The sequence below is a fragment of the Pipistrellus kuhlii genome, unplaced genomic scaffold (assembly GCF_014108245.1).
Source record: "Pipistrellus kuhlii isolate mPipKuh1 unplaced genomic scaffold, mPipKuh1.p scaffold_m20_p_53, whole genome shotgun sequence".
In the NCBI taxonomy this organism is placed as follows: domain Eukaryota; kingdom Metazoa; phylum Chordata; class Mammalia; order Chiroptera; family Vespertilionidae; genus Pipistrellus; species Pipistrellus kuhlii.
Genome location: NW_023425555.1, coordinates 450,001 through 474,468, shown reverse-complemented (window position 1 = coordinate 474,468; position 24,468 = coordinate 450,001). Strand labels below are relative to the sequence as shown.

General features: G+C 57.6%; 3 protein-coding genes across 3 annotated transcripts in view; all 3 read left to right on the top strand.

The window, feature by feature from the left end:
* The window catches only part of NCS1 (neuronal calcium sensor 1), a 51,409-nt gene extending 35,053 nt beyond the window's left edge, over positions 1-16,356 (top strand). The window contains exons 8-9 of the mRNA XM_036416090.2: positions 10,260-10,265; positions 16,343-16,356. The gene's annotated coding sequence lies outside the window, so the exon portion shown is untranslated. The remainder of the gene's footprint in view (positions 1-10,259; positions 10,266-16,342) is intronic.
* On the top strand, positions 26-3,100 carry LOC123651432 (protein diaphanous homolog 1-like). The gene is made up of 2 exons (XM_045573629.1): positions 26-1,346; positions 1,815-3,100. Exons 1-2 carry the CDS (start codon positions 1,121-1,123, stop codon positions 2,534-2,536), a joined length of 948 nt encoding a protein of 315 aa, XP_045429585.1. The 5' UTR covers positions 26-1,120; the 3' UTR covers positions 2,537-3,100.
* A 1,796-nt stretch (positions 16,357-18,152) lies between the features above and the next one.
* The window catches only part of HMCN2 (hemicentin 2), a 128,630-nt gene continuing 122,314 nt past the window's right edge, over positions 18,153-24,468 (top strand). The window contains 1 exon segment of the mRNA XM_045573639.1: positions 18,153-18,420. Coding sequence (XP_045429595.1) covers positions 18,177-18,420 — 244 coding nt within the window. The 5' untranslated portion in view covers positions 18,153-18,176.

The window sequence follows — 24,468 nt, the reverse complement described above, 5'->3', positions numbered from 1 at the left end:
CCACGAAGGCCCCCCCCCCCCCGGGCCGGGCCCCCTGCGGCCCCGCCCTCGGGCAGCCAGCCGCCCGTGTGGCCGGGGGACTGACCGGACGATGGTGACTTTGTGACCCGGGGAAGTGAGGTCGCTTTTTATATCGTCTATAACCGCCTGTTATTTATTGGTTGTTACCTGCTGCTGCTGCCTCTGCGTCCGAAGCTCCCAGGAATGCGGGGGTACCCCCCCTCCGCCCCCTCGTTTACATGTGCAGCCCTCGCCCACCTGCCAGCAGCGGCCGAGACGCCAAAAACGTTTTATTTTCAGAGACTGTGCTTGCTGTTTGGAGAGGGGGGAGGCGGCTTCTTAACTGGCTCCGCCCTGGTCCCTCCCCGAATGCCCCGCCTGGCACCCCTTTTCTCCGTCCCCGTCCACTCTCCGCTGGTCCCGTGTCCTCCCTGGGCCCTGAGCGTCTCTCCGAGGACAGACGGGGCATCTTTCGGGCTCTCGGCTCTTGCTGCGGTGTCTGTGGCAGCCAGGAGCGGGCGGCTTCGGGGAGGAGGGGAAGACGGAGGGCGTGGCACGCAGGTGAGCAGAGTGGGGCTCGTCCTCCCCCAGGCGGGCGTCTCCTCCTGCTCTCCTGCCCGCCCGCCGCCCGGCCCGCGCCGGATCCGAGGGGAGAGAAGGGTGCGGGTCGCCCCGTCCGGGTGTGGCTGCTCCTGGGGGCTGTGCCCGCCTGCTCTCGTAGGAATTGTTTTAGCTCCGTCTGCCCCTCGGAAGGGCGGCCCCGGAACTGCCGCAGGGAAGTCAGACGACCTTGGACGGAGGCCCGGAGAGCAGGCTGGCTCCGGCTCTGAGACGGGGCCCCCCTGGCCCTATCTTGCCCCAGCCGCCCCCCGAGGCCTGGTGAGTACTGTGGAAGGTCCTCCCTGCCGACACGGTGATCCCAGGGGAGTTGGCGGTGCGTGCCGATGCGCTGGCGTGTGTCTGTGCGCGCCGGCCCCAGCAGACGGGGCGGCCGTGGCTCTCTTGTCTGGGCACAGGTCTCCGGCATGGCAGCCTGGTGTGGAGGGGCCGCTGAGGCTCTGGAGCTGTCTCTGGCCCAGAGCTGGTCCTCGCCCAGAGGAGGGGTGGGGTTGGGGACCTGATGGAGTTCCCGCTGCTGCTCTGCAAAGCCAGCCGCCCGCCACCTCCGGCTCAGCCCAGCCCTGGAGCCACAGGATTGTCCTCCGTCTCCACGCCGCCTCCACTGTCAGCCCCAGGCCCCGCAGGGACGGGAGCGGCAGTGCCATTGTCACAGGTGACTGAAGGCCCGGCTCTCCGAGGCCCCTGTGGCCACCTGTCTGCTCCGGCCGCTGCCCCAGGGGGCCCAGGCCCCGCCTCCCAGCCCCGCAGTCCCCTTGGCTGGCCCTGACCTGGGACCCCAGGGCAGGAGACGAACTTGGCCCCTGGGGGCGGGAGAGGAAGAGAGAGGGGGCCCTCCTGGGTCCGGTGGCTCTCCCGCCTCTGCCGGAGCCTCGGCTGCTGCTCGGATCGGGCGGGAAGGGTGTGCCTGTCGCCCAGCCTGACTGGAGGCACCGGGAAAGGCCTGGCTGGACGTCCTCTGGGACTCGGCGTGGGGACCCCTCGGGCCGAGGCCCAGGGCCAGGCATTTGTGAGCCTCTGTGTGCGGGACCTCCGCTCCCGTCGGTTTGGGGCCATGGCTATGCCTTCTGGCCTGAGCGAGTGGGACCTGGGCCCAGGCTGTAGGTTTGTGCCCCGAGACAGCTCAGACTGCCCGAGGGCACCCTGAGGGCCCCCTTGTTCTCGGCAGCGCGAGAGACACTGGCGTCTGTGCCCAGGGTTGCCGGGCAGGGACAGTTCTGCCCCCTCATCTCACCAGGCCTCTGGCGGTGGCACCTTGGAACGCCTCGCTCCCCCCCCCCCAGCCCCAGGCCTGGGACCCTGTGCGATGTTGCTCCCTGGGGCCCCAGGGGCGGGGTCCAGCTCGTGCCCGCAGCCTCTGCGCCCCCTTCGTGTGGATGGTACTTGGGAGAAGGCCATGGGTTTCCCGTTTAACCAGACGACACCCCTCTCTTCCCCCGAGATGCTTTTGTTTGACAGCCAGCTCCACAGACGACAGACACACCTGAGCTTTCTGGGACTGTGTCTCTTCTTTGTGTGTGGGGTGCTGGGTGGGAGGAGAGATTGGGGGTGGGGGTGGGGAGCGAGTTTCCTGGGCAGAGGCAGCCTCTCCCTGGAGAAAGAAAGCCTCATGCATGACACCCCAGCTTCCATGTCTAAGGGATCCAAGAAGGGAATGTGGGAGCGCCCCCTGGTGGCCGTGAGCTGCAAAGGCATGTGGGGGGCCCCCCAACTGGCTAGAAGGGTGATGCCGGAGGGTGGGTGGGAGGCGCGTCAGGGGCTGTGGCCTCCCCTCAGCCCTGGCCTCCAGCCCCCCGTTATTGACGGTGTGTTTCCCAGATGCCCCTCTGCCAGGCGTCCCCCGGGGATGAGTGAGTTAGTGTCAGGGCACTGTGATGAGATCCCCCACCCCCTTTTTTTTAAAATCTCTGCAGAATAAACCCAATGGTCGATTTTTGAATGAATAAAAGGCTTTTGTTGAATAAACAGCTGGTCCCATCTCTGTCTTGGCATCCGGGCCCAGGCTCTGTCTACTCCTGAGGATGGGACAGATGCAGGCTGCAGCCCGCCCGCCCCGCCCTCCACCACCCCGCCTGGGCTGTCCAAGGTCATCCCCCCAGGTACTTGCTGGAGAGCGACCTGCCCCGGACGCTGAGCGAGTCGTTTCGGTCCAGTGGGACTCAGTTTCTCCGTCCCCCAGGTGGAGGTGGGAGCGGCCGGTGCCGGGCTCGGGCGGTCCCGGCACCCCCACGGGAGCCTGAGCTTAGGAAAGGGATTTGGGCAACTCTTCCCCCCACACACAAAGGTAGTTCTCTCGCTGCGGTGTTTCTCTCTGTGCCCCCAGCCCTCGGCCTCCCGGGGTGCTGCCTGCCTGGCTCCGCTGCCCGCGTCTCGGGAGGGCAGGGAGGCCCCGGGAGGGCGGGCGCCACGGGGCTCGCCAGGCCGCCTCCTGCTTCTCTGTATGTCGTCCGTGTCTCGCCAATTAAACTCGCTTCCTGCTGTGCTCGCCTCCGTGTGGACCTGTTGCTTCGTCTGTTTCTGTTCCTTTTCGTTTCCTTTTAGGTCTCTTCTTCCTCCTGCGACACCCTTCCTCTCGCTGGGGGAAGTGCTGTGGAGGGGAACCCCGGGCAGCACGGCCGGCCGGGCGCGGCCAGGAGGGCCTCTCGGAGGCGGAGCGGAGCAGAGCAGTGGGCAGGGATACAGGTTCAGACTCAGACTGGTTCCCAGCCGGGCTCCCCCACCTGGCATGGGGCATGTGTTCCCACTGACAGGTTTTCTCATAGAAATGGGGCACCCCCAGTCAGAACAGGTCGCGGCTCCATGGCCCCTCAACTACCTTACCCCCAGACGGAATAGTACAGCGGAAGCAGGTCTTATTCTGCCAAGTGTCCGGACGCTGACTAGCAAACAGGGACCCACACAGTCATCCCCCTGGCCCTGTCCGTCCCAGGAGTGAGGGGCAGGGGGTGTCAGGATCTCTTAACATCCTTTTGCTAATGAGCAAATGCTAGTATGGCTTTTAATAACAGCATATGTTTACCATGCTAATGAGGCCCCTTCCGCAGAGAGGTTCCTGATCAGGGCATGTCAAACACTGAGGGCTGTCCCTGAGGTGGAGATTGGAGGTGACTTACACGCACACACAACCCCATTCTGCCAAAGGGGTGAAACTAAGTGAGTTTTCGGGACTCTTCTCCTGTGAAGGCCCAGATCTGGCTCGAGGAGCCGATGCGAGGGATGCTGGAGCAATGGCCCCGCGTCAGGCTAGCCAGTGGTCGGCAAACTGTGGCTCGTGAGCCACATGTGGCTCTTTGGCCCTTGAGTGTGGCTCTTCCACAAAAAACCACGTGTGGGCGTGCACGTACAGTGCGATGGAAACTTCGTGGCCCATGCGCGGAAGTCGGTTTTCCGCCTGGGTGAGTCTATTTTGATGAAGTGGCGTTAGAACACTCAAGGGGCCAAAGAGCCGCATGGGGCTTGCGAGCCTCGGTTTGCTGACCACCGGGCTAGCCCAGAGTGGGCGTTTGTGTCGCTGAAGGTGACTCGGTCTTTTCCAGGCAGCCTGGGGAGGCGTCCAGGGGACAAGGTCCAGCGCCCCCTGTGGGCACAGCATAATCTCTTGCTCTGGATCAGTCTGGATCAACCCCTGTCCAGCCTGCCCTGGGGCTTACTGTGAGGTAAGGCCCAGTGAAGGCCCAGACCCCAACTCAGGCAGCCACCCCTTTGCTGGGATGGCTTGGACTGGCCTCCTTTCCCTGGGTATGACGGCATGGGTGACCCCCAGGCGGCTCCATTTCTCCCCACTGTGGGCCTTTCACTCTGTCCCCTAGGCCCCAAAGGCACATCTGCATGCTAGAAAGTGTCTCCCTAAATGTTACCCCCAGAGCTCGGCTTGGGGCACCACCGCACACAGAAGGAAAGGGGGAGTGGGGAACGCCACGTGGACCTCTGCACTGGGGTCTTCCTGTGGCCCCTGCAGCCTGCCCTGCCCCCATGACAGTGCCCAGGCCTCATCCAGGAACAGAAACTTTATATCCTCCAGGGTCGCGGGTCCGGAGGAGCCTCAGGGTGGCATGAAAGGGGCTTTGAAGGCCGCCCGAATTTAGGAAAAGAGAACACACAGAGATATGGTAAAGCCTTCTACCAGACTACATCTCTTGACCTATTTTTAGCTGCTCACAGGGCTGCATGTTATAAAGGACTACATTTCCCAGCCTCCCTTGTAGCCGAGCGAGGCCACGTGACTCAGATCTGGCCAATGGGATGAGAGCAATGAGCACAACTTCCCTTCTTCCCCTTCCTGCTGAGGGGACCGAGGACTACGGAACACGCCCTTCTGTATCCTCAGCCCCCAGCCCTGGACCGTTAACCCTGGTACGGTCAGGAGGGAGAGAAACACGCCTCTAACATGGTTGAGCCAGCCGGGGTCTCTGTGCAAAAACAGCCAAATTTATACGCTACCTGATCCACTGAGGGAGCCCCAGTCACCTCTTCTCACTCTCACCTTCCCCTCTGCCCTCCCCCAGGGCTCAGGGCGAGGGCCCAGGCGGAAGGACTCCTGGGGGAGAAGGAGGAGGCACGGGGGGGTGGCTCTGGATAAGGTGTGAGGCCCCAGGAGTCCAGGCCCGCTGGGTTTTCCCCGGAGAAATCACGATGAGGGTGCTGGCCGCTGGGCCTGACATTAGACCCAGGACCTTGCCAGCAGCCTCGGGCAGGGAGACCAGAACTCCCGTGATCTCTCCCAACGCCTGCCCTAGTCACAGAGCCCTTTCCCGGCACAGGCAGACCTCAGAGGTGACAGGTGACCAGATCGTCCAGGTGTTGGCGGGACAGTCCTGATTTCTAACAATATTTCCCGCGTCCCACGGCATTTTAAAAAAGTCCCAATTTTTGGAAAGAATCTTGTTTCCAATCTTTTCAAAAATCAGGACTTATTTTAAGACGCTGCAGGACGCGGGAAAAATTGTTAGAAATCAGGACTGTCCTCCCAACACCTGGACGATCTGGTCACCTTAGTAAAATACCTTTGTTTGGAGTGTGAGAAAGGGCAGGGAGGAGTCACGTTGGTACCGTTGTTACCGCTGTCGCCCCACGGAGGGCGGGTCCTGCTGTCGTCCCTGGGCTGCTGGTTGTCCCAGAGGCCAGGCGACGTCTTTGCAATATCGTGGGAGACCCACGTTAACTTTTGGGGATTCTGAAGGCCCACATTAACATGTGCCAGCTGCCTCCTGCATGCCCCCTAATTGGGAATGCAGCCCCCAATCTGGGCATGTGCCCTGACTGGGAATCAACCAGCAATCTTGGCGCATGGGATGATGCTCAACCACTGGGCAACACTGCCAGGGCTGTGGTTCCCTTTCATTGTGTGTGTGAGTCTGGTAATGAATGCTGGTCTCATCAAATGAGTATAAAGTGTTCCCTTTTCTTTTACCAGGCAGAATGTTGTCCCTCTTTAAATATTTAGTATAATTCACCGGACAGTGATCTAGGCAAACCACAGATTCCATGTCTCTGTAGGGTGAGTCCGGTTACCTATTTCACCTCAGGGACTTGTGGTACCTGGTAGCTGTGGAGGAATTTGTCCGTTCCATCCAAATGACTGGGTTTATGTGCACAGAGTTTTCCGACTATTCCCTTCTCATCCCTTCATTGTCTGTGTGGTCTGTAATGATACCCCCTTTTCTATCCCTGCTGTTGGTAATCTCTCTCTCTTTTTTTGCTTTGCAAGTCTTGCTAGAAGTTTATTCATTTTACTGATCTTTTCAAAGAACCAAGCTTTGGTTTCACTGTTTTTCTCTACAGTTTTTTCTTTTTATTTCAACTTAATCAGTTTTAATTCTTTATTTTCTTCCTTATGGTTTAACCTTATTTTGACCTTCTTTTCCTGGTTTCTTAGAGTATATTATTGATTTCAGAGAGGAAGGGAAAGGGAGAGAAAGAAAATCAATGATGAGAGAGAATGACTGATGGACTGCTTCCTGCACATCTCACACTGGGGATTGAGCCCGCCTCTTGGGCATGTGCCCTGACTGGGAATCAAACCATGACCTCCTGGTTCATAGGTCAGACTGCTGAGCCATTATGGCCGGATTTTTCTAGTTTCTTAAAGTGGAAGTCTAGATTACTGATTTGAGACCTTCCTTCTTCTTTTTAAAAAAATTTATTTTATTGATTTTTTACAGAGAGAAAGGGAGAGAGATAGAGAGTTAGAAGCATCGATGAGAGAGAAACATCGATCAGCTGCCTCCTGCACACCTCCTACTGGGAATGTTCCCACAACCAAGGCGCATGCCCTTGACTGGAATCAAACCTGGGACCTTTCAGTCTGCAGGCCGACGCTCTATCCACTGAGCCAAACTGTTAGGGCGAGACCTTCCTTCTTTTCTGACATGAGCATTTAATGCTATAATCTCTCCCCAAGCACCACTTACCTTCCCCCCAAATATGCTGACAATTGCCCCTTTATTTTCCTTATTGATTTCCAGTTTCCTTCCACTGTGGCGAGAGCACACCTGGCCTGCTTTAACTCTTACATTAGTGAAGGCTCCCTGTGACCCAGATACGCCTCTCCTGGCGACTGTCCCACTTGCATTCTGGGGCTGCATTGCTGGGTGGGATGTTCTATAAATGCCAATTGGGTTCCGGTGGTTGTCTATCTCCCAGTTCTACCAATGACTGAGAGAAGCTGAGCCGCCGCTGTGTGGGTATTGGTTAAGCACGGGACCAAATGCTGCTTATGAAAGACAAGATGGCTTGGTCACCAGCAGGCTGAGTCCTCACGGCTGCCCTGGTGTCGCCCATTGAGCGGTCTCGGGGGGCAAACACGCGTGGGTTTGAATCTTACCAGTTTCCCTGCTCCCTCAGGGGAGTTCAAGGTTAGTGGTTGGGTGTCAGACACCAACTATGTACATCCAAACACATACATACCCAGAGCTTACTGAACGTGTTTCATGGGCTCTCATGCTATCGGAAAGAGAAAAGAATCGATTGGGGAGGGCGAGGAGAGAGGCAGTGAGGAGAGGGAAAGGGTCCTGGGCTGGGACCGCGAGGGGAGGCTTTCGAGGGAGGCGCATCGCAAGGGGCTGTTAGGAGCTGATTGGGGGGCTGTAGGGTGGCACCCCTCCCTCTTGCCAGTTCGCCAAAGGGCCCAGGAGTGAAGACGGACTTGACTATGACGCCTTGGAGCCCCACTGTGTGCCCCTTGCCTACCTGGGCCTGCAGGTCGGACAGAGGCCATGCTGTCGGGTTCAATGCATGGATTTGGGGGACACCCTGAGGAGCTTGGGGAGTATTTTTTCTCTCTCTCCAGGCCTAGGATGTGCGGAACTGTGCTCTCCCCGCCAGCAGGGAGGCTTGGCAGGGCGGCAGGAGCTGGGGCTCAGGGAACTCATGTCGAAAGAGCGCTATTTAAAGCACATCGTTCCCTCCAAGAGCACACTTTTCTGGCCGTAATCAAAACACATACTTCCCCTCAGTTCAAGGTCACAGAGCTGGAGGACCCCTGGGGTGGGGCCGGAATCGGAGGTATTTGGGAGAAAAGGGGAAACACCTAATCCAAATCCCCTCCCTCCCCAGCCCCTTGGGCTAATGTAAGTGGGAAGGAGATGAGAGCCGAGCTAACAACCAGCCATCACTGCCTGCGTGCTGGAGGCCAGGTCCCTTCCCACAGCGCCAGTGCCCGGCCGGAAGATGCTCAGGGGACGTCTGCTGACTGACAACACTGACCTGTTCTGCCAACGGTGTCTCAATGCTCAGGGGTTTTCTCCTTTAACCACAAGCCAGTTGCCATCTCAAGAGAAAGGCTCATGAAGCCATTTCCTGAGTGAAGTAACATTTCTCCACCTTCAGTATTTAGGACTCTGTTATAAAAGGAGGAAACCCAACCCAAGAGAGCCTTGGCAGGAAAAGAGAAATTACCACCTAATTTAATTACACCACAGAATGTCAGGGGGAGCAGGGACTCAACGGGCGTCCGGCTTTCTCTCTCTTCCTCTCTCTTCTTGTCTCTGCAGGCTCTTCTCCTGCAGATGGCCTCCTCCCTGGAGGCCCCCACTCACCACCCATGAGTCCCATCACCCAGAAGCAACAGTGAAATCACCCCAGGGAAGGATTTTGATTGGCTCTTCTAGAGTCACATGACCAATCACTGTAGCTGGAGAAATGGGAAAGCATGATTGGTTCAGCCTGGATCATGTGACTACTCTTTGGTTGGCGGAAGCCTGTGGAAACCCATCACCAGAAGCAATGGAGCAGCATTCTTTTCTTTCTTTTTTCTTAAAAAAAAAAAAAAATATATATATATATATATATATATATATATATATATATATATATATATATATATAAATTGATTTTCTACAGGGAGGAAGGGAGAGGGATAGAGAGTTAGGAACATTGATGAGAGAGAAACATCAATCAGCTGCCTCCTGCACACCCCCCACTGGGGATTTGCTCGCAACCAAGGCACATGCCTTGAGTCCGCAGGCCGATGCTCCATCCACTGAGCCAACCGGTTAGGGCTGGAGCAGCGTTCTTCATGGTAACCTTGCTTCACGATTGGGCGCTCACACTGAGCTGGAGAATTCTGCCCGGTGCTTCCATCACAGCTCTAGTCTGACCTCTAGAGGCCGTGGCTGGTACCACGGCCCCCGTCACACCAGAAACTTGATCTTGCTGCACTGCCCCTGGCGGAGGTGAGGGGGCCCAGCTTCTCTGTGCCTGGCTCTGGACCCGAAGGCAGCACCAGCGTATTTGATGGGCAGAGCCCAGGACACACCCCGTGCCTCGGCCGCAGTGGGTCGGAGATCCAGGAACGGGCATGCACGGTACAGGGCACCTATTGGACTGCTGGTGCAGCGCCACTCACCTCTGTATCCCCAGGCCTTTTCCTGCGATGCAGGCCTGCTCTTTTTCTTTCTTCCTTCCTTTCTTTTTTTTCTTTTTAAAAATACATTTTATTGATTTTTTACAGAGAGAAAGAGAGAGGGATAAAGAGTTAGAAACATCAATGAGAACCATCTATCGGCTGCCTCTGGCACACCCCCTATGGAGACGTGCCCACAACCAACGTACATGCCCTTGACTGGAATCGAACCCGGGACCTTTCAGTCCGCAGGCTTACGCTCTTTCCACGAGCCAAACCGGTTTTGGCGGCAGGCCTGCTTTTACTAAATGTCAGAGGAGACGTGTTCACACGTCTTTCTGTGACGCCGTCCACCCCATAAATCCTGGCACTTGGCAAGCAGTTGCTCTTCCCACCGAGCAGGTCGCGGCCTGCTGTCTGGGCGGGGAGCCCCATTTCTCTCCTCGGGTTTTCCAAGAGGGTTTCTCGGGAAGCAGCTCCAGGCGCCATTCATTGAAAAACCGCTCATCCACCGGGACCGGTTTGGCTCAGTGGATAGAGCGTCGGCTTGGGGACTGAAGGGTCCCGGGTTCGATTCCGGTCAAGGGCATGTACCTTGGTTGCGGGCACATCCCCAGTAGGGGGTGTGCAAGAGGCAGCTGATCGATGACTCTCTCTCATCGATGTTTCTAACTCTCTATCTCTCTCCCTTCCTCTCTGTATAAAATCAATAAAATATATTTAAAAAAAAAGAAAAAAAAAAAAAGTAAACCACTCATCCAACCCTTTGCGATCGCTGTGCTCAGAGGGCGGCTGTCAGGCTGCCGTTGTCAGGCTCCATCTGTGCTCTTGATTGACATCCCGATAGTGGCCCCGGGCCCTTCGGGGCATCGCCTGAGGGGAGAGTGAGTTGGCAGGACCTTAAAGGAGACCCGGCAGGGGTGCGGGGCGGCGGGAGACTCCACCGGCCCCACTGCCGCTGGCCTTCCGGGGCCCGCCACCAGCAAGCCTTACTCCGTTCCCCCCCGCCTCCCCCCCAACCCCCCGCCTTTTCCTTTTTAACTAACAATACACACAACGTGACGTTCACCGTTCAGCGTACTTTAAAGTGTGCACTTCAGTGGCGTTTAGGACATGCCCAGTGCCGGCAACCATCACCTCTGTCTTATTTTTTTAAAACATATATTTTATTCAGTTTTACAGAGAGGAAGCAAGAAGGGATAGAGTTAGAAACATCCGCTGCCAGTTGGTCCAACAGTTGTGGGTTATTGTTAAGCTGATTAACATCAGCTGCCTCCTGCACACCCCCTACTGGGGATGTGCCTTCAACCAAGGTACGTGCCCTTGACAGGAATTGAACCTGGGACCCTTGAGTCCTCAGGCTGACACTTCTAGCCACTGAGCCACACCGGCCAGGGCGTTATACACGCTTTTGTTTGAAGATCCATTTTCAGTTCTCCGGGGTGTATACCTAGGAGTGGAATTGCTGGACCATATAGAGGAAGGGAGAGGGAGAGAGGGATAGAAACACCAATGATGAGAGAGAATCATGGATCGGCTGCCTCCTACATGCCCCCTCCTGGGGACGGAGCCCACAAGCCGGGCATGTGCCCTGACCGGGAATCGAACCGTGACCTCCTGGTTCATAGGCCAACACTCAGCCACTGAGCCACACTGGCCGGGCCTTTTCAGCGTTTGAGGATCCACTAAACTGTTTTCCCAGCAGCGGCTCTGCCGATCGCCCCCGCTGCCCTGCCCTCTGTGGCCGGGGCCCTTCAGCGCCGGCCGGCTTTTCCTGGCCGCCACGCATCACTCCCGTTACCGTGGCGACGGGCGCTCAGAATCTTTTGTTGACAAGGGCCCGTCTGCGGCCCAGTCCAAGCTAACGTTCCGATGGGAAAGGGCCGGGGATGTGGTGTCTCAGCCAAGGGCTGCGTCCCAGAGGCTCTGCAATGAAATCGCTCATCTTCATCTTCGCTGCCTCGCACAGAGGAGCAGCGCCCGGCAGGAGGGGGGGCGCGCTGTGACAGCGGGGATGGGGAGGTGGGTCCTGATCTGGGGGCCGTGGGCTCTGTCCCCAAGACAAAACCATCCCACTCCGAGCATGTCCTCCAGGCGCCGGGGTCAGATTGTTCAGATTGTTCAGCTAACGGGAGAGTCTACGTGCAGCCGGATTCTAATTGTACGGATTGGTTTGTGGGCTGATACGGCGACGAAGGAAAGGGCCAGAGCTTCTCTCGTTCCCGTCACCCCTTACTGACTGAGGTCCTGCTCTGTGCCAGGAGCCCTGCTCGGGCCTGGGGAGGAATGAGGCCGAGTCAGGGTGCTCTCTGTCCTCCGGGGACACTTCCTGCAGAGGACAACCGCAGCTTTCTCCTCGGGGTACCGCAGCCCCTTCCCGGAGGTTGAATCCCAAAGTCAACACGTAAGAAGAAATCTAGGGCCTGGCTAGTTTGGCTCAGTGGCTAGACTGTCGACCTGTGGACTGAAGGGTCCCGGGTTTGATTCCGGTCAAGGGCACATGACCGGGTTGCGGGCTCGGTCCCCAGTGAGGTGAGGAGGGGGAGGGTTGTGCAGGAGGTAGCCAATCTATGAGTATCTCTTATCATTGATGTTTCTCTCTCTCTCTCCCCCTCTCCTTTCCTCTCTGAAATCAATTATATATTAATAATATATATATAATTGATTTTTTACAGAGAGGAAGGGAGAGTTAGAAACATCGATGAGAGAGAAACATCCATCAGCTGCCTCTTGCACACCCTCCACTGGGGATGTGCCCGCAACCAAGGTACATGCCCTTGATTGGAATCGAACCTGGGACCCTTGAGTCCGAAGGCCGACGCTCTATCCACTGAGCCAAACCGGTTTCGGCGATAAAAATATATTTTAAATGTTTTTAAAAAAGAAATCTAGGTAGAGAAAAAATGGTTTGATAACCATCTAAATAACTCATGAAAGGGCACGCATGTGGTTTCCTGTTTGCTGCAGGAGCAGAAATAAGTGTGTAGAACTGAACGCCGCACCAGGAAAAGACAAAAGGATCGGCGTGGCTCAATGAGAATGCCTTGGGCTTCGATGTGGGAGCCTCAAGGGTAAGAAGCCAAAGGGGTCTGCCAAGACGGACTCTTTAATTGTGAGAGAAGGAATACAGGGGACTGAGTGCACTTCAGCGCATCCAGATATTCTTGCCAGCCACCGATGACAATGACAACGCTGACATCATGGCTCCCGCTACAGCACTGCCGGGAGCCGGGACCACCTGCTGGAGAGGCCGGCTCCCTCTCCGCCCGGGGCCGCCCCAGTGGCTCAGGGACACGTGGGCTCCATCCGGGCCAGGTCTGGGTGGTGGGGAGCGGATCTCAGCTGCTGGCTCCGGTTTAGCTCATGTGTTTGTTTTTGAAAACATGGGGATGGGCAGTAGTTCCTGCGTCTCGGAGCCGCTCAAGTATTTCTTGGGACGCTCTCCAGCCACTCCTCACGGCCCTTGTGATGGGGAGCCGGTCCCAGCGCGGGCCACTCAGCAGTAAATCACTGGTGCCTGGCCGCGCCCTCGCACAGGGGCGCTGAGTGGAGCTTCCTGGCTCCTCCTCCTGGTCCCGGTAGCTCCATCCTTCCAAGCTGTTGGAAGGATGGTCGTTGGAAGGATGGTCTGCTGGTCCTGTCCGCCAGGCCCTCCCCCAATTCATGTTTGTTTTTTAGATTTTTTTAAAATTGATTTTTTTCACAGAGAGGAAGGGAGAGGGATAGAGAATTAGAAACATCGATGAGAGAGAATCATCCGTCAGCTGCCTCCTGCACACCCCCCACTGGGGATGTGCCCGCCACCAAGGTACATGCCCTTGACTGGAATCGAACCTGGGACCCTTCAGTTGGCAGGCTGATGCTCTATCCACTGAGCCAAACTGGTCAGGGCTGTTTTTTAGATTTTTAAAATATGTTTTATTGACTTCAGAGAGGAAGGAGGAGAGAGAGAGAATTGGAAATGTCCATGATGAAAGAGAATCATCAGTTGGCAGCCTCCTGCACGCCCCCTACTGAGGACTGGCCCCGCAATCCGGGCAAGTGCCTTGACCAGGAATCAAACTACCCAGCCACACGGGCTGGGCCCTCCCCTGTTTCTTTCATTCCTTCCCAGGGAAGAGAAGTGAGGCTGTGAGACTCTTTCTGCTTCTCAGGGCCTGGTTGTGTGTGTCTACAGACTGAGAGGCGGACTCACCTGCTCTCCACATGGTGTGTGCGCGCTCTCTCTCTCTCTCTCTCTCTCTCTCTCTCTCTCTCTCTCTCTCTCTCTCTCTCTCTCTCTCCTCTCATTTTGCCCAGGCAGTTTGGTTGAATGTGGGTAGGAGATGAGTTTTCAGCGTTTCAAAGGTGCTAAATGTCTGAAACTTGAGTCTGAGTCCAGCCCGAGCTGCAAGCTCCACATTTGTTCTGGAAGTTCTGCAGCTGGGAGCTGTGTACCAACCCCTCCTCCAGCCCCACCACTCCGCCACCCACCACCCCTGCGTCTGAGGCAGCGTGGAGGGCTGCATCCATCCTGAGCTCTGGGGAAAGGCAGGCAAAAAAGCAACGTCCAGCCTGGACACAGGACTTCACCTCTCCTGTCAGGTGAAAAGTGGACGTTGACCTGCGTGGCTGGGCTGTTTGGGGGGATCTAAGGAGAGGGCGCTCCTCAGGGTGATCGGCTCTCAGGGAGGGCGGGGCAGATGCCCTCCACCGCCAGCCCTTACTCCTGCGGAGGAGCGGAGTGGGCTCCCTCCGGCAGAGGGAGGAGGGACAGGGGGGCGGTGGTGGATAGAACCTCAGAGGATCCATGTGTAAATCTACCCACGAGGCCGGGTAGATTTAGGGAAGCATGAGAAAGGCCCGCTGGTAGGGAGGCGCCCCCTCTCTTTAGCCGCCCCAGTCCTGGGTTCTGATCCAGCCCCCAGCTGGTCTTGGATCCCTAGTGAGGACAGAGTGGACAGGCCTGGACGGGCCAGGCCCTGGTGCTCTCTCTCCGCAGCAAACATGTGGTATGTTAGCAAACAAGCAGCTCCGCTGGGACCCCTGCTGGCAACAGAAGAAAAACGTGGATCATCTTGAGTTCAAAACTGGGGTCCCAGGTGGCCTGGCGCGTCGAGGTGGTAGGAGGGGAGAAGATGGATGAGGTTTTGGTTGTTTCCTCTGTGCTCCCGCTCAGTGCTACCATGGTTACGTCGTGAGGAGGCACGGAGAGCCCAGAGAGGGCCATGCTTGGGGCAGCCCCCCGGCCGCCCTGGATGGGAGGTGGTGCCCATCCAAGGCTCCCTTCTATGGCAGCTGGATGGTCTCCTGCATCCTGCCCGTGTCTCCAAAGGCCCCCTGGTGGTGGGTGCAGAGTGGTGGGGCTGCAGGAACCATGGGCGGTCATCTTGTTAGCTCCCCCTCCATCTCAAATAATTCCGCCAACGGGGGACTGAAGGGCCGGAGGGGAGAGGGCCTTGTGCTAGACCTTTCAGGACTCAGATTCGTGGTCCCTTGCCCTTGGGATCAGTCCTAGGAGAAGCATCTCGCTTTCTTTGGCGCCAGCTCTGCTCTTATGTCCTCCGGGAGTGGGTTTGTGGCTCCTTGGCGGCTCTAAGCTCTACCCTTTGACCTTCTGCCCCTGTGACCTTTCCAAAACACAAATAGGACCATGTGGACCCCACTCCTCCTCCTCCTCCAGCAGCTTCTCGGTGCCTCTGGAAAAAACCCACAGCCCTCATAGTCACTTAAGGTCCTTCGAGATCCGGCCTCTGACCTCCGCTCTGTGTCGCCCTCCTGCCTCCCTGTCCCCTGGCCTTTGCACATGCTGTGCCTGCTCCTCACATGCCCTTCCCCTCGTGTTCTCGCGGGCCTCTCGGGCTCCCTGCATGGCCTCCCCTGACCCCTCAGGCGCAGACACTCCTTCCTCTGCGCTCCCAGAGCTCGGTAATTCCTGTTAGCACTTATGTCACGGGCTTGGAATTATTTGTTTACGTGAATCTTCTCCCCTGGGTAGGAAGCCCGTCTTGCACATCTGTATGGCCCCCTCCCCCAACAGTGCCCAGAGGAGTGCCTGACACCCGGCTGAGGTTCAGCGAGGGTTTGTAGAGTGAATAACGGAAGGACTCGCTTGTCCCCAAAGTGTGTCCCCTGTTCTCTACCTGCCACGTCCCTGTCTGTGAGCCCGGCCTTTTCCCTGGCTCCTGTCCGCCTTTGCCTTCCACAGCTGGGGCCTCTCTTCTCTCTCCAGCAGCTGGCCCGGCCCTGGGGCCAATCGTGGCCTTCGCCCAGGGAGATTTAAAGGGCCAGTGTCCAGAAGTACAGGTGACTCCACCTCCTGTGAGCTCGGACGTAAGTTCTGCTTCACCTGGGCCTGGGCACTTGGTGCCGTCCATATCCCACAAGGCCGGCGGCTCCCCGGAACCCATGTCCCTCGGACCCCAGCCCCTCTGACACGCAGGCCTCGCCCCGGGCCAAAGCACGGTCCCCGAGGATGTGGGCGGCCTCCCCCGCCAGGGCCACACTCAGCCACCAGGCACCTGACTGCCCCAGCCCATTCACGTGGCATTCCTTCCTTGGGCACCTACTGTGTGCCAGGCACCAGCCCCTGCTGGCCCAGAGCTCACAGGTGGGGTGGGAGGAACATTGGGAATAGCGTCATCAGTGCCAGACAAAGGGCCAACCGGCTGGAGGGTCCCACAGCAGGGCGCCGGAGCAGCGCAGAGGTGGGGTGTGACCTGAGATGCCAGGGGAAGTAGGAGGTATGGAGAGGGGTGGGACTTTGCAGGGATAAGGGCTGGAGAGATTTCCCCTCTTCACTCCCTCCCCCATCACAGACGCAGAGCCCTCAGCCATGTTTTGGGGGCTGCCTGCACCGGTGCTGGGCGCCTGGTCTCCCCAGAGGAGGGGCTGAGGGAGGAGCCGGAACCACCTGCTTCCACGGCTCAGGCCAGGCGGGCCACAAAAGCATCTCCTCTTTTCTTAACAAGTTCCCATTTTATTATTTAATTTACTATTTTATTTTTTAAATCCTCAACCAAGGATATTTTCCTATTGATTTTTAGAGAGAGCGGAAGAGAGAGGGAAAGACTGAGAGAAATATTGATGTGAGAGAAACACATCGATTGGTTGGTTGATTCCTGTGCCTGCCCTGACCAGGGCTGGGGCCGAGGGGGAGCCTGCAACGGAGGTACTCGCCCTTGACCAGAATTGAACCCGGGGTCCTCCAGTCCACAGGCCGCCGCTCTGGGACACACACACACACACACACACACACTCACTTTTTATTTTAGAGAGTGGAGCGGGGGCTTGGAGAGAAACATTGATGTGAGAGAGAAACACCCATTGGTTGCCTCCGTACACATCCCAACCAAGGTCTCAGCTTAGATATGAGCCGGGCTGGGAATCGAACTTGTGACCACTCACTGCACCGGATGATGCTCCAAACAAGTGAGCCACGACTCTTCTTTATTTGGTGAGGTCCCCCATGTGCCAGGGACTGAGCTGGAAACAGGACTGATGGGGGGAGGCCCAGGCACAGTCCCAGCCTCAAGGGGCTCCCAGGCCGATGGGGAGAGACCTCCGTGGTAGAAAGAAACCAGGAGCGCACAGCCCCGGGGTGAGCAATGGCGGCCGAAGGGCGGGGGTGGCTAACCAGAGCCCAGGAAGCACACCCCGCCCCTCCATGAGCCCAGAACCTTCGCAGCGGCACAGGGCGCCCCGGCCTCTGGAGTCATCGGAGGACCTGTGACCTTATCCTCCAGCTCTCCCAGGCGGCAGAGCCAGGGTCCTGGGAATCTTTCTAATCCGGCTTCCAGTCCTACCTCCACCGCTGGAGAGCTGCGACTGGGCTAGCGACTTATCTCTGTAAACGCCCGAGCCTCAGTTTGCTTCCCTGTAAGATGGGGTTAGAGAGAGCCTCCCTCTGCGGGAGGAAATAGCCGTGAGAAAACGCTTAGCACACAGTAGGTGCTCGGCTGGTGCTTGGTTATAACAACAGTCACAGTTTCAGTAATGGAAGCACAGATCCCTGTGCAAAGAAAAAGCACCGGACCCATGTGCGGGGCGGGGCGTTTGCAGGGAGCGGGGTGGAGGGAACTAGGCCAGCCTCCCCCCCCAACCCCCTGCGGCCGGCCCCCCAGGACAGGGCTGTGGTCACCCCTCCCTCCCCTCCCTCTCCCTCCCCCGCTGCAGGCGCGTGTCCGGGCGCAGGTGTCCGCCGCGTCCCGGGCATCCCGTCCCCGCCGCCCGGGCCGCCCCAGCCGCCTTCCGCGGTCGGTCCGCCCCGCGTCCTCCCCTAACCTCGGTCCGGCCTGGCGAGCCGCGGGGGCGGGAAAGTTTGAGTCACCGGAGGGGGCGGGCCGTGACCCTGAACGGGGTGGGCTCTAGGACCCGCCCCGGCTCCTGCAGGGGGACCCGCCTGCCCGGAGACCCCGTCCCGAGCGCACGCACCGTCCGCAGCGCTGAGCACCGGGCACCGGGCGCGGCTGAGCACCGGGCGCCGCTGAGCACCGGGCGCCGCTGAGCACGGGCACCTCTGAGCACGGGCACCGGGCGGGCTGAGCACCGGGCACCGCTGAGCACCGGGCGCGGCTGAGCACCGGGCACCGGGCGCGGCTGAGCACCGGGCGCGGCTGAGCACCGGGCGCGGCTGAGCACCGGGCACCGCTGAGCACGGGCACCGGGCGGGCTGAGCACCGGGCGCCGCTGAGCGCACCGGACAAACCGCCGCCTCCGGGCCCGGCCGCGCCGCACGATGCCCCCCGCGCTGCTGCTGCGCCTGCTGCTGGCGCTCTCCGCCGCGGCGGCCAGCGAGCCCGGGCCGGCGCCCGCCCCTGCCGCCGGGGCCGCCACCCTGGCCATCGTCTTCGACGTCACGGGCTCCATGTGGGACGACCTGGTGCAGGTGCTGGACGGCGCCTCGCGCATCCTGGAGCGCAGCCTGAGCCAGAGCAGCCGCGCCATCGCCAACTACGCGCTGGTGCCCTTCCACGACCCAGGTGCGTCCCCGCCCACGGTGCCCTCCCCGACCCCGGGGTGGCGGCCCTGGCGGCAGGGGCGGGCGCCGGCCCGGGCTCGCGGTGCCCTCCCCGCAGTGCCCTCCCTGACTCCGGGGCGCCCACCCGGCCCCGTCCGCGCCCCGCGCAGCGCTCAGCCGCCCCCCCGCCAGGGCCAGGCGCACCTGCGGGCCCAGCGCTGCGCGGAGGCGGGTGGGCGCCTTCTCTGCACTGGCGACCCCCCGGGGACCTGGGGCACCCCCTTCTGCCCCCACTGCTCCCCGCCGCCCCCCGCCGTCCCCCGACGCTCCTTCCTTCCCGGGAGCCGCCCCGCTCCCACCCGTGCACCTTGCACAGAACCGCGTTCCAATGCTGCGCAGCCACTTCCTGGCTGTGCGACCTGGGCAGGTAACCCCACCTTCCGGACACTCACTTTCCCGCTAGTGAAATGGGGTGAGAACTGCCCCGCAACTGCTGAGACCTTGAAAGGAGGCGCCGTGGCCGAGCGTGGCCCCCAGAGCCTCTGTGCTTTCACTTGGTGTGAGTTCTTAGAATTCGCCCTGGCACCGGGCACCGGGCACCGGCTGGGAGGCCGGAGAGCCGCTGAGCCAGGTGTCTTCCTCCTGCCTGCCAGCCCTCACCCACTTTCTCCGGCGGACAGCTCCCCGGGATGGCCCTGCCCCACTGCCTGGTCTCCGCGCCCAACACCTGTCTCCTCCAGCCCCCCTCCCCCCCTCTGCTCGGCATTGGGGACACGCCTTTGGCCAGGGCCCTGCGAGACCCCTGTGGGGCCTTTCGGGGAGAAATAGCGGAGGTGGTTCCCCACGTTGCTCCGAGCGAGAGGCTTGCTTTCCAGCATTTCTCCCTTAAAACGTCCCGCTGTGGCTCAGCCTGGGAGGGGGCACACTGCCGGCCCGCCGGCCCCCACATTCCTGCTTCCCTGTTTGCTCCACATCTCCCCCCCCCCCCCCCCCCCCCGCCTTTCTGTCGGAGGGCAGCTTCAGGAAGCCGCACTTAAGGAAGGGGCAGGTTCCCTGCAGGACTGTGTCACAGTGTTCTTGTGTGAGAAACCACAGCGCCCAGGCTGGAGGCAGCTGCCCGTGGGGAGAATCTGGAAGAATGGGCCCCGTCATCCTCAGGCTGAGGGTGAAGGTCCCTCCGCTTCCAGGAGCTTCGGTTCGGGGGGAGGGGGTGTCCCAAAGCCCAGAGCCAGGGAGCTAGGAGACATTTCTGGGAGGATCCAAAGCACAGCTCCCCACTCGGGGGCAGGGGGCAGCCAGGTGGGGGAGCTGGGAAGAGGTGAGGTGTGTCCTGAGCCTTCTGCTCAGACATAGGTACCCCCCTCCAACTCTCTCCCTTCTGGATCATTCCTGGGCTTCCAATGCCATCCTCCTCCTCTTACACATGGAGAAACTGAGGCTCAGGACATGGGTGGGACTCACCCCAGGCCACCTGCCAGGGTGATGTAATTTTTAAAAATATATATTTTATTGATTTTTTACAGAGAGTTCAGAGAGAGGAAAAGAGAGTTAGAAACATGGATGAGAGAGAAACATTGATCAGCTGCCTCTTGCACACTCCCTACTGGGGATGTGCCGGCAACCAAGGTACATGCCCTTGACCAGAGTCAAACCTGGGACCCTTCAGTCCGCAGGCCGACGCTCTATCCACTGAGCCAAACTGGTGATGTAATTTGTCCCCCAAACGCTTGGCTGCAGTTGCGGGGCAGGGGAGCAGTGTGAGACCCTGACCTTGAGTCCTGGGCTGGGGCTCCCTCGGGCTGTCCTCACTGCCCCCTCCCTGGTCATCAGCCGCCCTAAGCCCCCTCCCGCCCCCTCCTCTCCGTCCTCCCGGGTGCAGGACTCTCCAGCCTTACCCCATCCTCCTCCCTCCCTCCAGACACCCCCAGGTCCAGTGTTGATGGACCCCCTGCTGGGTGCACAGCCTGCGAGGCTCTCACTGGGAAGGGGGCAGGGGTCACACCAGGAGCCAGCAGCCGGCGGGAGACAGGACGGGCACAGAGCAGACGGACCGGGAGCACAGAGCGTCCCTCGCCGGCTCAGGTGCCGAGGGAGGGAGCAGTGATGGAGCGCGCTCCGAGCACAGGAGGGAGCGTTGACCCGCTTTCGAGCATTTCCCTGGCCAATGCCAGGCGCAGGGGGAGGGGGTGTGGGGGGACCTGGGGATGCAGCGTGCCTCCTCCTGAGCTCGCTGAGTGGTGGCTGGCATGTGGGGACCGGTGTGTGTGGGAGGAGGGAGAGCGGGGAGAGGCCGGGCGGGTCTGGGCTCTGACTTGGGGACGGGGGCTCTGGAGCCGTGGATTGCCTTCTATGGCTGTGAGCGGCCGCCGCAGGTTCTGAGCAGCGATTGGAGCCGTGGAGTAGGATTAGCTGTGTCTTTTGAATCAGCCAATAGCATCCTGTTGGTGGGAGAGGAGCTGGGGAAACCGGGGTTTTAGCTGACCCCCCCGCCCCCCAGGGCTGCCTGCCTGCAGGAACCTCCACAAGGAAAGCCCTGTCCTGACCCCCGACCGGCCTCTGCGCCTCTGCGGCAGGTGTCAGAGGGTCTGACGGCCAGAGCGTGGAGATAAACCAGGACCTGGGCTCTGGCAGGACGTCTCCAGTGTTTAACTGAAAAGCATGGAAAGTTCCCAAACCAGAAAGTCAGAATTTTGCTAATGGTTTCATTTTGGCTGAAAACGCCGATGCTTTTCAGTGTTTCTCTGTTAAAACATGCAGAAGGCACTCATCTTTCGTCTGCAGCTTTGATTTCTATTTTTATTTTTAGGATTAAGCTTCTCCGAGTGGAATTCTTAGGACGTTTTTAGCACCCGGAGTAGGTGGGCGATCCTTCAGAGGGTTTTTACAAAATGTTTTGAGAGTTTAAACTTCTACCAGAAGCATTGGAAGGGGCTGTTTCAGAGAAGCTGTGCCTCACCCTGGGAATCAGAATAAAAACATCTCCCCACCGTACCCCACGCACCCCAATTCAAAACATGGAAAATGGTGCCTCCTTGCTTGAATTGCCAGTGGGGTTCAGTGTGTTGTCATGTGCCGTGAGGTTGTTGTGTAAACGTGGGTTTCTTTCCCCCCTAAGTTTTTAGTGGGTTTCTCCTCTGTTTTGAGAGGACTCGATAGTGATGATATGAACTGGATTTTGTTAGGCGGCTGGTATTTTTCCTGGTGGTTGGCTTTTTTGCGTGGTTGGTCAGTTCCTGATGCCCTGAAGTTGAAATGTTTCTGTTTTCGGCTTTAAATGTAGTGGAATCAGTCGACACAGTCCTTTGTCATTTCTTCACTTTCATGCTTACGAAATACTTCTTTGTTTTCTGTCCCAAAATCAGTGAGGTGCATGTCCTAAGCTTTTTCATCTCTTTTCTGTTTTCCTTGTTGTATTGGATTCTTTAACCTGAATTTAAAAAATTGATGTAAACAATAATCGAATGTAATTGTTTTAGAATGGGATAACGTGTTCGACACGTTTGGTTGAATAATCCTTCCTTTTTTATTCATTTGGATCCTGCCTTTGTCTCAGATTACTTTATCTATTAAGAATTTTTTAATGGCTTTTTTATCCTCTCCCTAGGATATGCTTTTTTTTTTTTTTAAATTTTAGAGAGGGAAGAAGGGGGAGAGAGAAACATGATGTGAGAGAGAAACATCCAGCCGTTGCCTCCGTGTGTGCCCTGACCAGAAATCAAACTGGCAGCCTTTCTGGTGCTTGGGTGCCGCTCCAGCGATGCAGCCAGCTGCCAGGACCGCTCTGACAGGAGTTTATCCGGGCTTCTCTGCTGTCCCATCGGCGGCCGTTCTTCTGGGAGCACATTATATTCCCCACGTGGCTTCCTCATACCTACAAATAGGGCACACCCGTCCTTGTATTCCTTCTTCTTAAAATTCTCCCCTGCCCCCACCCCCAGCTTTATTGGGGTGCAGTTGACACACACTCTCAGGCTTGTTCACAGCGTAGAAGTGTTGACTCCATAGGCTTGTACATCGCCAAGTGATTAAGCAGCGTTAGCTAATACCTTCATCCGTCACATAATTATTTCTTTTTCCCTGGTGAGAACATTGAAGATCTGCTGTCTTGGCAACAGCCACAGATGTGACACGGTATTACTAACGACCATCACATGCTGTCCGCTGGAGCCCCAGAGCTTACCCATCTTATCACTGGGCGTCTGTCCCCCTTGCCGCATCTCCCCGTTTCTCCCCATCTCTCTCCCCGCCCCAGTCCCTGGCAGACACCCGGGCTGTGTCTATGAGTTCGGCTCTTTTTGGATTCCACATATAAGGGAGATCATAGAGTACGTGTCTTCCTCTGTCTACTTATTTCACTTGGCACAGTGCCCTCCACGTTGGCACAAACAGCAGGAGTTCCTTCTCCTAGCTTTTAGTCATCAGCGGGGCGGTTTAACCATTTCAATCAACTCTGAATTTTAGAGCGGCTTCGGACTTACAGAATTATTGCAAATTCGGGACAGCAAGTTCCCAGTTCCCAACAACCAGTTTCCCTGCTGTGAACACCGTGTGCTGGGCATTAGTCACAATGAAAGGATCAATAAAGGTACTTTTTTTTAGTAATGAAAGCCCATTTCCTATTCACCTGTCTCTAGTTTTTCCTTCATGTCATTTTTCTGCCCCAGAATCCCATCCAGGGTCCCCCATTATGCTTAGTTCTCATGTCCCCGGAGGCCCCTCTTGGTTGGGACAGCGTCTCGGACTTCGTCTTTAATGACCTTGAGCCGTGTTGCTCTCCCGTTTGGTCCCGTGTTTTTCTCCAGGTACCCTGTTTCCCCGAAAATAAGACAGTGTCTTATATTAATTTTTTCTCCCAAAGTTGCGCTAGGTCTTATTTTAAGGGGATGTCTTATCTTTCCATGTGCTAGGTCTTATTTTTGGAGGATGTCTTATTTTCGGGGAAACATGGTAGACTGGGCCCTGGGAGGCACATTCCCATCCGGTCGTGTCGAGGGTAGTGGCTCTCCAGACAGCTTCTCACGGCTGATGCTGATCACCTGGCTGAGGCCGTCAGGTGTCTCTGCTGTGAAGTTACTTTTTTTTTTCCTTCTCCGTTTCCATACCGTCCTCTTCCCATACTGTCCCGTGCTCCACTTCCTGAGGATGGAGCGCGTGTGTAAATCACGGGGGATTCTTCTCTAGGAGGACTGCTCTCTCCTCCCGGTTCGCTGTTTGTTCAGTGTGGCTCATGGATAGCTACCACCTCCTTCGGGCTGTCATCTGAAATGACCTTATTGAGTTGCTCAATAGTTCCCACCTGTGGTTGGTCTTTAGACGCTCTTGCCCTTGGCCAGGGGTCAGCAAACTCATTAGTCAGCAGAGCCAAATATCAACAGCACAACGATGGAAATTTCTCTCGAGAGCCACGTTTTTTAAACTTAAACTTCCTCTAATGCCACTTCTTCAAAGTAGACTCGCCCAGGCCATGGTATTCTGTGGAAGAGCCACACTCAAGGGGCCAAAGAGCCGCATGTGGCTCGAGAGCTGCAGTTTGCCGACCATGGCCCTTGGCTCCCGTCTGCCTTAGACATTCCCCATTGTTGTATATATATTTTAAGCACTTTCTTACTTCCTGGCACTGCGAGTTGTTCCAGATTCATTTGACACATGTCCTGCCTTGTCCTGGGGTTAGCCATTTCTCGAAGGCACCGGTTCCTTTTATAATAGCATAGGAACGGGGATCTGAGGGCTGGGGTGCTGGCTGCTGCTAGACAGGGTGTCATTGCTACTAGACCTTGCTGAGAGAGCAAGGAGGTAGATGTTGCATATGTAACCTGTGTCTACATCTATGTCTATAAATTAAGGTCATCAGACGTCCCGCTTATGGCGGGACAGTCCTGATTTTTAACAATTTGTCCAGTGTCCCTTGGCGTTCCAAAAATCGGGACTTTTTAAAAACACCACGGGAAGCGGGACAAATTGTTAAAAATTGGGACATCTGGTCACCTTACTACGAATCTCTATGCAATCATTTGTATCCACGTTAAGCCAAACGCGAGTTCCTATGGATGCCTCCAGGCCTATGACCAAG

What these genes read in the sequence shown, in the direction of transcription:
- LOC123651432 (XM_045573629.1), top strand. Translation starts at nt 1,121, where the DNA reads ATGGAGTTCCCGCTGCTGCTCTGCAAAGCCAGCCGCCCGCCACCTCCG. An exon ending in CGCTGCCCCAGGGGGCCCAG is followed by an intron (nt 1,347 to 1,814) that starts GCCCCGCCTCCC and finishes GTCTGTGCCCAG; the next exon opens with GGTTGCCGGGCAGGGACAGT.